The following is an 11,095-nucleotide window of genomic DNA, read 5'->3' as shown; positions in this document are numbered from 1 at the left end:
ATGTTCATGTTTAAGTGAATAATGAACACAAGGATTGATTAGTTTGTATTCAAAACTTTACATCTGCACTGTTTATCTATGCTTAAGTTCTTTTGAACTTATTTTTTCTATTACTTTTTTTATAATAGTTTATATAAAGCATTTTATTTGTATTTGTACATGAAATGTGCTAAAATACAACTTGCCTTGCCACAACAAAAAGGTTAAATATGACACAATTTTGATTGTAACAAAACTGGTGTTGAAAACCACTCAAATGAGCAAAAAAATACAATTTTAGCAAGTTTTGTAAACATTATGAAATTAAAAAAACTCAAATTTTGAAGAAATCTTGCAAAAACAATAAGAATTTGCATAAAAAAACGGATTGAAAAATGTTAAAAATCTGTAATTATGTATATGACAAAGATTTAGACAACTCTTTTCCACTAAAAGAGCTTGTAAAATAAGCATTTTAAATTTTAAATTTAAGCTGTTATAGATTTTAGGTCCACCAGGATCTTACATTTTAAATAAAGTTTGTTGCTGCGTAAAAATCAGAGGATTGTTCTGATTGTGTGTGATTAGTTTTATCTTTACAGAACTTTTTAAAGTTTGTCAGAAGGACTGGAGAAGAGGATTTTATTTTATTTTTAATCACAGTATCTAAATAATCACAGCGTCTCAGTAAGAAAACATATAAAAATTACCTTTTTACTCTTTCTTTGCCGTCCTGTTTGATGCATGAAGCTGCATGAATCTGATCAGCCAGCTCTGCCTCTGCGGTCTCCTCACCCTAAGGCTGGATAAGATGACAGATGCAGGGCTGCAGGCCAGCTTTATTTCCAGACTCTAAATGGAAATGGTTCTCCCTCCCCTCTCTGTCACCTTGCACCTTCAGATCAGTGAACCCAGCATTCCCTCAACCCAAAGCCAGATCTGTGTGATAATAACTAGGATAGGTGCAGCGCTAATATTTGCAATTTGATTTACAAAAAACAAAAAATGTGCTGATTCAGCCCCTCAGCTGTTACAGTACAGTTCAAACTTGCACCAGTAAAAAGAATAGTCATGTTTCATTAGCAGTGGTCGCTGGGGGGCCACTTTAAATCTTGGGGTGGCACACCACAACATGACCTGTATTTTCTAAAGTCATTCTACTAAACAACCTGTAGAAAGCCCAAAAGGAAAAGATGATTTAAACACACAGGATAAAAATTAAATTCTCCAGGGAAAGGTTATAAACTAAAAAGTAACTGTAAAAACGTGCATTAGCAGATGAAGATCTACGTGTCCTCCACAGAATTTTCCTCTTTATCCACATATTTCTTCCTTGTGTTCCTGTACAGCATTTATTTTATTTTTTATTTTCATCTTTTTAGGGTTAGGACTTTTTTACCGGTGTGTGGTGTCTGTCGCCTCTCGTCTGATCTTGTGAGGTGTCATCCTGCTCATCCATCCATCCAACATCTTCCTCGTCACATGTCTGTCCTGAATTCATAGGTGGTACTCATGGTCTTTGCTGATTTTAGCCATTTTTTCAGTTGTCTCAAAGGAACAGGTCGGATTCTTTAGCTGGTGTGTACTTAAGCTTTGACTGAACTTCTTACACGGAAAGACTTGTTTTTTCCAGGTAAAGCATCGGAGCCCAGAAAAATTGAACCGCTTATTCCACCATCTTGGCTACGGACTACGATTTGCTGATAAACTGAGAAACTGATCACTCACCAAAACAGATAAATAACATTTGTAACCACTGATCAAAGTGAACCTTAGAGCATCTCAGAATATGGAAATCATGTAATTTTAAAGTATTATTCATGGTTAATCTTACCAATGCAATAATCTGAATTACATAATTTGAAGTTTCATGGATTTAAAACACTGCTGAGTGGCATTTCAACAATCCGGGCCTATAGTTATAGGTTTAATTTAAACTATTTATAAAGTTCTTATAGAAAATGTTTCCTAATTTAAGTTCAAAGACTTCTTCTCGTAGTATTTTTTTAAAAAAATGAATAGATGGTTACTGTGGACAAAAGAAGCCAACTAATTAAATCATAAACTAACACATTAATTGTAGTACTGCTGTTTTTTTCATTCCAGCTGCTCATAATAGTCTAGCTACTCATGCAATTACATTTTTAATTGACAATATGTTCACGTTATTTTATGTACTGTATACTCAGTATGAACTATTTAAGATTTTTGTACAAAAAACACACTTTTTAATATTTTTTTCCCACATTTGTTTGCTTGTTTTCCAGAGAGATGACAAATGAAGTGGGATCAATAAAGAAAATCGTATCTTCAGTTGTTATAAAAGATTAAACTAGAATTTATTATGATTAAAGTTTGTACTACTAAAGCTGTTTATAGGATTGAAAACTTTTTTTTCCTCTTCTGCGTAATTTGCACATACACAGAAAGTTGAAGAGCTTATAATGAGAGTTTTCCAAATTATTTTCCATCTGGAAGACATCACATATTACTCGTAATGTAATCAATTACTTTTAAATTACTCTCTTTGTCTGCAGAAATATGTAAAGTAAGAAAAGTACCACATTTAGATGAGGAGACAAAAATGATTTCTATTAATACAGTAATGTAAGTGCAGAACAATTAGAGAGTTAGCCCTCAGATGTTCTGTCCTTAAATTAAGGTGAAACTTTATTAACAAAAACACGGGTTAAAGTGGACAGCAGTGACCTGTGGGCCTCTCAACAGATAGAAAACAGATTTTGTTTGGCAGATCGTGTAGAAAATCAGTATTTAGTCGGGACGCTCTCAGTGTTTTGTTGGTATGAATAGAATTTCTATGCATTCTATTGAGGTGTGTTAATCAATCAATCAATTAAACTCTACTTGACTTTAGCTAATAATATCAACTTGTGAGAGGAAAAACACATCCATACTCAAACAAATAATAAAATAATGGATTATCGGAAAGCTATAGAGCCTGATTGGACAGGGAAAAAAGGAAAATAAACAGTTTAAACACCTTAAAAAAATCATTATCACAACAGAAAAATGAGAACACTTAGTTGCTCTATTTATTTCTTTTCTGTTCTGGAAAACAAAGATTGATTTGTTGTATATCTGAAAAATGGGGGCTTTCTGAGCATTTCTGATAGTTCACGCCCATAGACGGTATAATTTAAAATTTCTTTTTTCTTTCATAATCAATGTTCACGCCTGCTTTTACTGCGAGGGAATGTCGCCATCTAGTGGGGAAATGCAGAACAGCTATGAAACAAAAAACAAGACTACTGGTACGGTTCTTCTCTCCTAAAGCAGACAAAGAAAAGGTCTGTATTCTGTTAAGAAATAATGCAGGGACTATTAAAAATGCTATTGTATTCATTTAAAGTTAAAATGTTAGCCAAAAAAGATCTTAAGGTTATGATTATTACGTGTACCGAAACAACGTGTGCAATTAGCAACGAAGCCATTATGCTAGCGTTTCAAAACTACTTGCAATTTTTTCCAGTTTTATTTGTGTTTTTTATGTGATTTTACGTATTTTCTTGTCCTGCTTCCAATTTCCTGAATTCCTGAACTGATAGTAAAAGTAAAGTAAATTGAGCTGGCGAAAAAAGCTATTGTAATTCATATTTATATATATTTTTATGCATTCAAATTTGGTTTTTATGCCTCCAAAGCCTAAAAAATACTTGTTTAGTGAAATATTTTTTCATTGCGTGTAGACACCGGGTATCGAACCTGTGATCTTCGAACCCGACATTGGAGTCAGACGTCGTGCGTTTGACTACCAAAATTGTCGGTTGGTTTTGCAGCGCCCCTTCGATAGCTCAGTTGGTAGAGCGGAGGACTGTAGCGGTTATTGCTGAAATCCTTAGGTCGCTGGTTCGAATCCGGCTCGAAGGAGGTCAATGTTTTGATTTTTTGAAGTAGAAATTTTTTTTATTATACAGTTATAAAACCATAAAGATGTTCCATACACTCTATAATGTTTGAATCGATCTTTGCTATTCATTCCTTGTAAGTACAGCATAACTCATTGCAGACCAATGCTTTCTTTGTTTAATTATGTTGGGTATTAATAACATTTTTGTTTGTCAATTAACATGGATTTGAACACATTTCTTTATTTGTCATCTATTTAATTGGCTAGAAAAGTATCTGACTCAACTGTGTACCTGTAATTTTGTAAAAGTTTCATTTTTTCATTGAAAAACATAATTTTTAAAAAAGTTTATCATTTGAAAATTTGTAAAATAGTTTTGTTCAAATAAGTCATATGTAAATGAGTCTATTATTGTCATTATTACATGTTAAATCTTAGGATTAGCTCTGCAATAAGAGATAATTAAGTAAACCTGTTGAGTTTTTACAAATACATTTAAATCATTTTAATTTCATTCATGGATGTTTTGATAGGATCAGTCATATTAAACTAATTTTTGATTTTAGTGCATGTGTGTTGAGAAAAACGGAAAATGGTAAATGTTTCAAAATGTTTATTAGATTTACTGGGCAAAAAGCAAGACACAAAATATAAGAATAAAAATAAGCTTTTTTTCCAGATTTATACTGATCATTTTTAAAACTTAATTACAGTGCAGTCTCAAAAGCAGAGAAAAAATGGACAATAATGAGATTTTTATAGAAAATAGAGCAGTAAAACTGATCACTGAAAGGCTGAGGTAGAGGCGTGGGTAGGAAAACTAAACTGAAAGGAGAAAAAAACATCTACTGAGTTCAAATGTGCTCAAGATCAAGAAGAAAACATTACTTGCTTATGTAATGTATGATGTTTGAAGAGTAATTCATTAAAATCGATAGTATTTGACATTTGATGAAAATTATTACACTTGTTTGGAAAAAATAAAAACAGAAAAGGTGGTGGATGTCACTCTAGCCGGATGCGCTTTCTTGGCGAGCCTGGAGGGTCCAGGGAGAAAGCAGTGGGAGAACTGGGACGGGACTCTGGGATATACTCTGACTTGTACTTGTCAATGTACGGTTTGGCCACGCCCCATACCTGCGTTGAAGTGAGAAACATGTCCTTTAGATTTGTCTAAATTCATGATGATTAAATTTACACCTCACCTTCTGGTCGAGCAGGAGACGCTGCACGGCCTCGATGTCTGCAGACATGAATCTGTCTTTGATCCACGGCCTGGTAGCATTGGACAGTGGATAAACATTAACATTTGGATGGAGTCAAAGCTCTGCACCTTGGCCATGCGTGTTTGACTTACTTTGCAACACTGCGCACGAGTTCGTAGACCTTCTCCAGAGGGGTGGTGGTGCAGAGGGGGCGGAGGAACTCGATACCCTGACAGGCTGCCAGCAGCTCTATAGCAAGAACTGATCAAAGAAATCATCTGAGCGGTTTCTGCAGAATAACTTCAGATCTGATCAACTGTAGGATGCATCTTCTCCTATGAATATGTTTGTCCAAACAAACTAAATCCTCTGCAGAGCTCAGGTTCATTCAAAAAGTAGTTTTACAACCAAAAACAGTCTATCAGTGACCTTAGATTTACAAACATGTGAATATTTGCTGATCTGCTATTGGCAAACAAGGAGGATGAGCTTTCATTCAGACTTTTTGTAGCAAAAGCATGAGGAGCTCCCTGAGACCTTCAAACAGACATACAGGTGAGATGAGTGTCTGATCTACTCCTCTAAAGGTGAACCCTAATAATAACATTAAATGTAAAGGATATCAGTGAATTGGAATACTTTTAATATCTTTGTATAGAACAGAAATAGTTCCAAAAATGACTAAAATGTCAGTTCATATTTGAAGATCAGAAATAAAATAAACGTAAATCTGGAAACAAACTGTTGTCAACATTTAATTTGGGTTTGTATGAAATGTTGCATATTATTTACCATTCAATTCTCACTATAACCTTCTACATTTAGATTTTTGATCACAGAAACAAATCTTCTTGTTTAGCCCTTTAAGCTTTGTTTCCACTAAGCAGTCTGCTATGGTACGATCCAGAGAAGTTTGTTTTCACGGCGTGGTGTAGACCGCTAATGTGTCATTGTGTCATTGTAGTGCGACGACTGGAAAAGCAACAACAATGGAGATCATCCAGCTGTTCGTCTTTGTGTTGCTTTACTTCTGGAACATCATGTCTAACAGGAATTTAATGTAGTTTGAAAGCAGATAGCGGGTGGCTAAAGTGAATACAGCCGTTGGAAACGTTAGCTTAAATTAGAGCTAAATTGGTGCTTTCTAATGTCATCATCCCTTTCTGTCATTCAACGGTTGGCTCCGCCCCAACTGTTCCGTTCCACTTTTCAATGGAACTATAACCCATGGGGGCCCTAAGAGGTACGAGTCGATCCTGTTCAATGGGTCAATTTTGCAATGCTCAAAACACCAGACTGGTATTTTGTTTTTGTTTATTTATTTATTTATTTATTTATTTTTATTCTATTTTTTACATTTGGAATCTTAACTACATGTAATTTCATGTTTATTTTTTATTTGATTTATTTATTTTTATTTATTTTTTTTATAAGTTTGAGGGTATTTTGAATTTGCAAAGCTTTTTGTGTGACAATAAGAGCTTTATAAATATTTATAATAGCTTTATAAAGCTTTAGAATTCACTATTTTCCTAATGAAAATCCTTTTGTTGTTCATTTCTGTTCACACTTTTTATCATTAATCCAAACTAAATTGACCTCAGAATCAAAAGATAAAATCCTGTAAAATCAGAAATTTAAAATGTGTGAATTGAAATCACTTGAATAGTATGACAGCTCTGTCTGAAGCTGTTTCTGTCATTAACGCTGGTGTTAACCCCGAAGAAGAGTCATATCAAGGCCAGGAATAGAGAGTGCTTTTCAAAGTTCGGGTAAACAAAGAGGTAAGGTAAATTTTACAACTGAAATTTAGCTTTCAACTTTTTAAAATCACTTAGATTTGATCAAAATCGAGCTGTAAACAAACAAAAATCCTTCACTTTCCTCTACATTTAGTCTCCTTTTTTTTTAGTAAAAGAGAAACAATTTGACCAACATAACAAACACACCTTGCTCGACGTGTTCCACAACTCTCAAAGCCTTCCTCGCAGCCCACCCCCCCATTGACACGTGGTCCTCCGTGGCTGCACTTGTGGACAACGAATCCACAGAAGACGGATGACATAAAACTTTGTTTTCTGACACTGAAAGAGAACAGCGTGAACGCCACAAACCGACAGTAACTTGTGACGATCCTCTCTCCTTCTGCACCGACCTAGAGAAGCAGCTGTGCAGTGGGCAATCATGAAGCCGGAGTTGAGCCCCCCTTCATTGACCAGGAAGGCAGGAAGCTCACTCAGAGAGGGGTTACACAGCCTTTCGATCCTCCTCTCACTGATGGAGGCCAGCTCGTGTACAGCGATGGCCAAAAAGTCCAGAGCCTAACGAGAGACGGCAACGGAAGTCAAACAAAAACATAAAAAACAACCAGAAATAAAAAAGTTCCTCACCAACCTTTGCTGGATATTCTCCATGAAAGTTCCCCCCTGAGATAGTCTCTCCTCGTTCTGCAAACACCATCTTGTGTGTTGGTTAAAGCAAACATCAAGTCCACAAAGTTTATTTGGCAACAATCTAAAAAACAAAGACCAAAGATACGGGGTTGTCCGTAGCGCTGTTGATCTCTGTGTTGATGATGTTCTTGACAAATTTGATGGTGTCGTTGGCGATTCCATGAACCTGTGAGCACGAATGCGACATAGAGCTCAGAAACCGCAGTAAAAATCTAACGAACATTCTAACGGAACAGCATCAACGTGGGGTTACCTGAGGACAGCAGCGCATGGTGTAGGCATCCTGGACTCTGTCACAGAACCGGTGACTCTCTGGAGAACATCACATTTTATTTATTTACAATGAAGATTTAGGGAAAAATAATCCATGCATTAATCACAGATGACGTTGATTATTTTGATGTTATGTGTAGATTCAGCCACGAATCATTGAGTCAGCAGCAGCAAAAGGCTCAACTTTAAACTTTTGTCTTTTTGCTTTGTTTTTGTTTTTCTGTCAAGTCTATTTTCCTATTTTTTAACTTTTTTCTACTTTTTTTCTTAATAGTTGCTTCTACGTTTTATGAATTTGTTTGTTTGTTTTGTATTATCTGAGTCTATAAGATTCTTGTTTCAATGAATGGAGAACAGGAGGAGATGGTTTGGTGAAAACTGTTGCTGCTGGTGATGGGGAATAAAACCTCTTTCCAACTAATCGAATCCCAAAATTTAAAGTTGATAAACCTTTCCCAGGTTCTGTTCAGGGTGTGCATCACATAGGCTCCAGCAACCCCATGACCCCTAAAGGAAAACAGCGGGTTCTGACGGACAGACAGATGAATAAGATTACTTTTCAAGAACAAAAGTAGCAGGAATGTCTATTCATACGGTGTTAATTGTTACCAGATTTTAATTTATTGTCTTGACAATAGATTCACTTTTTTTTTTACTGTGTTAACTGTCAAAATCAGAAGAAAGAGATGTTGAAGTGCTGTAGGAAAACAAACAATAATCGAGCTGTTGAGAGTCCACAGACGGTAGGATAATTCAGGCTTTTCTATTTGGAATCTCTAAATTAGATGTCAAAAACCTAAATTAATGGGTCGCCTTTCTTTCTAAATTTGTCTAAAAAGGCAACGGAAAATAATTTTATAGTGTTGTCATGTTGATCAATCGTTGTCATAATGTGAAAAGTTTAAAGAGCATTTCAATGAAAATCCTGCGTTCAACATGCTCTTGTAGCATTTTTAATAATAGAGGACACATATTCATACAATTTAGGTTTTTTTGCTATTCAATTTTTTGTGAATCAAGAGCAGATGAAAAAATAGTTTGAAAAATAGCAGATTTATAAAATAAATACACTGGGCGGGCACAAGCTCCCCGCTCAGCTCCATTCTGATGCATCCACTTACAGATAAATAGATCCATGTACGTCTTTGTTTATTTTTCCTCTGCGATTTCTCACATTTTTATTCCTAAATTTACTCATTAAATGTTATTGTACATTTCACAATTGTTTTAATGAGCTATTTACAGCAGAGAAATCATTGAATTGTTGATGTTCTAAAATAAAACTACTTGGATGCGTCCGTCTCATTCAGTGCTAATTATTTTTATCATAAATCATTTGCAGGAAAGGACTTAGATTTTTCTCCTAAACCCTCTCGGTGCATTAGTGGAGTCTGTGAAATCCATTTTGAATCTGTGTCTGGGTCGGTCCTCTGACCTGCAATCTGGGACGGGTGGTGATCAGAGTCCAGCAGCGAGCGGAACCGTTGGGCCACCTCCACCTGTCCCGGATGGGGCCGCAGCAAGTGGATGTCTGTGGGGGGGTGGGATATGTTGAAACGGGAGGTCAATATTTACTCCCCGTCGTGCTCCCTCCCGTTTGCTGCTCCTCACCGCTGTCGAAGGCCTTGGTCGTCCCCTTCAGCACCTCCAGCGTGAGAGCCGCCACGATGTCTGCCTGCTGGGCGATCGCCTCGGCCCGCTCCACCGCCTCTGCCCCCAGGGAGGTGATCATCTGAGTCCCGTTGATCAGAGCCAGACCCTGGGAGGGGATCCAGGAGATGAGGTTCAGACTTACAGAGACGAGCACATGCATTACTGTATGACTTATTGCACTGACAATTCTGTTCTAAATTTATTGAAGAATTCTGCTTTGCAAAAACATATTACATTATTGCTGAATTTGAAAAAATATATTTTTTATGTAAGTTGACAGAAAATCAAAATGATAGACTTGCTTATAAGAAAATCTTTAGTTTCAGAATTAATCTAAGAAGAATATTTTATGATTTTAGCTTAATGAAAGTGTGTGATAACAGTCTTCATCATCATGAATGAGAATTCAGTAAAATTTCGATTTATAAAGTAAATGTGTCTTTAAAAAACAGTTTGTCTGATCCAGATCAACAACATGAGACTAAACAAGCCTGCTTTTGAGGATTACCTCTTTAGGTTTTAGTGTTATTGGCTTGAGTCCATGGGCCTCCAGGACCTGGTCAAAGGTGAGAGTCAAAGGTCAACGAAAGCCCGTTTTTCTTATCAGATCCGGTTTTTCTGTTGTGAGTAGTTTTCCATCAATGACGCGGCTCTGATCTTACGTATTTGGCGTCTGCCCATCCGCTCTTCGGGGACCACATTTTGCCCTCTCCCATCAGCCCCAGAGCCAGGTGTGAGAGGGGCGCCAGGTCTCCGCTGGCGCCCACCGTTCCCTTCTCGGGAACAAAGGAGAGGCACGATGCTGCAGGGGTGAAGCACATTCAAGCTTTGATCCGCCCAAAGGTCAGCAGGATAAAGGTTTGTGGGTTGGGCTGCGTACCGTTAAACGCCTGGATCATAGCGTGAAGCGTTTCCAGAGAGACCCCGCTGTAGCCTTTGGCGAGAACGTTGATCCTCAGGGCGAGCAGCATGCGGGTCCTCTCCGGGCTCAGCGGGTTTCCCAAACCTGTGGTGCAGCAGAACTGTGGTATAACACCAAAAGACATGAACATCTACAGCACGCGTCAAAGTCAAGGCCCGGGGCCGAATCCGGATCCTTATATTGTTATTAATGGTCCGATGTTATCTAGCGCTTAAGTTACAAAGTAGTCTTAAGTTATTTAAGGTTTAAATTGGTTTATTCTGGAAAAATATTCCTGCCTTTTTATTATTCATAATTATGTTAAAAAGTTACGGTTTTAAAGTTTTGAAAATTGACAAACGGCTAGCTTTTTGGACAATTCTGCCATCTGCTAAAATTCTTAAGCTGTTTTGAAACTAATATTTCAGCTACACGCAAAATGTTTTGGCTAATTTAGGGTTTTTATTTTGCTTGTTTTTAGGCTGTTTTGGAGTTCAGCTAATATTTTAACAACAGGCTAGCTGTATTGGCTAATGTACGCTTTTTTTTTGGCTGTTTTGGAGTTAGGCTAATATTTACGCGATGCTGTTCTGGCTAATTTAGGGTTTTTTGTTTGTTTTAGGCTGTTTTGGAGTTTGGCTAAAATTTTAGCAACAGGCTAGCTGTAATGGCTATCCTAAGCTAGAAATCGGCCGAATGCTTGTGTATCTGTATCTTTTTTTTATTTATTGATTGATTGTTAAAAGGGGCAGACAAAATAAGT

The 11,095-nt window shown here is 36.7% G+C and overlaps 1 protein-coding gene and 1 non-coding gene across 2 annotated transcripts in view; one reads left to right on the top strand and one right to left on the bottom strand.

The window, feature by feature from the left end:
- The first annotated feature begins 3,780 nt into the window (after window positions 1–3,780).
- On the top strand, window positions 3,781–3,867 carry trnay-gua. Its single transcript is given in 2 exon segments — window positions 3,781–3,817; window positions 3,832–3,867. It is a non-coding gene; the product is annotated as a tRNA-Tyr (tRNA).
- Window positions 3,868–4,443: 576 nt separating this feature from the next.
- hal (histidine ammonia-lyase) overlaps window positions 4,444–11,095 on the bottom strand; it is an 8,189-nt gene continuing 1,537 nt past the window's right edge. Inside the window, exons 8-20 of the mRNA XM_024280888.2 lie at window positions 10,312–10,437; window positions 10,094–10,233; window positions 9,940–9,987; window positions 9,390–9,537; window positions 9,214–9,309; window positions 7,759–7,817; window positions 7,591–7,671; window positions 7,447–7,512; window positions 7,208–7,373; window positions 7,002–7,136; window positions 5,205–5,313; window positions 5,053–5,122; window positions 4,444–4,984 (exon numbers count right to left, since the gene is read on the bottom strand). Of these exons, the coding sequence (XP_024136656.1) occupies window positions 4,853–4,984; window positions 5,053–5,122; window positions 5,205–5,313; window positions 7,002–7,136; window positions 7,208–7,373; window positions 7,447–7,512; window positions 7,591–7,671; window positions 7,759–7,817; window positions 9,214–9,309; window positions 9,390–9,537; window positions 9,940–9,987; window positions 10,094–10,233; window positions 10,312–10,437 (1,376 nt within the window). The 3' untranslated portion in view covers window positions 4,444–4,852. The remainder of the gene's footprint in view (window positions 4,985–5,052; window positions 5,123–5,204; window positions 5,314–7,001; window positions 7,137–7,207; window positions 7,374–7,446; window positions 7,513–7,590; window positions 7,672–7,758; window positions 7,818–9,213; window positions 9,310–9,389; window positions 9,538–9,939; window positions 9,988–10,093; window positions 10,234–10,311; window positions 10,438–11,095) is intronic.

The sequence above is a fragment of the Oryzias melastigma genome, linkage group LG6 (genome assembly GCF_002922805.2).
Source record: "Oryzias melastigma strain HK-1 linkage group LG6, ASM292280v2, whole genome shotgun sequence".
Taxonomy (NCBI): domain Eukaryota; kingdom Metazoa; phylum Chordata; class Actinopteri; order Beloniformes; family Adrianichthyidae; genus Oryzias; species Oryzias melastigma.
Note: the sequence above shows the minus strand (reverse complement) of the source record. Positions and strands in the feature narration are given on the sequence as shown.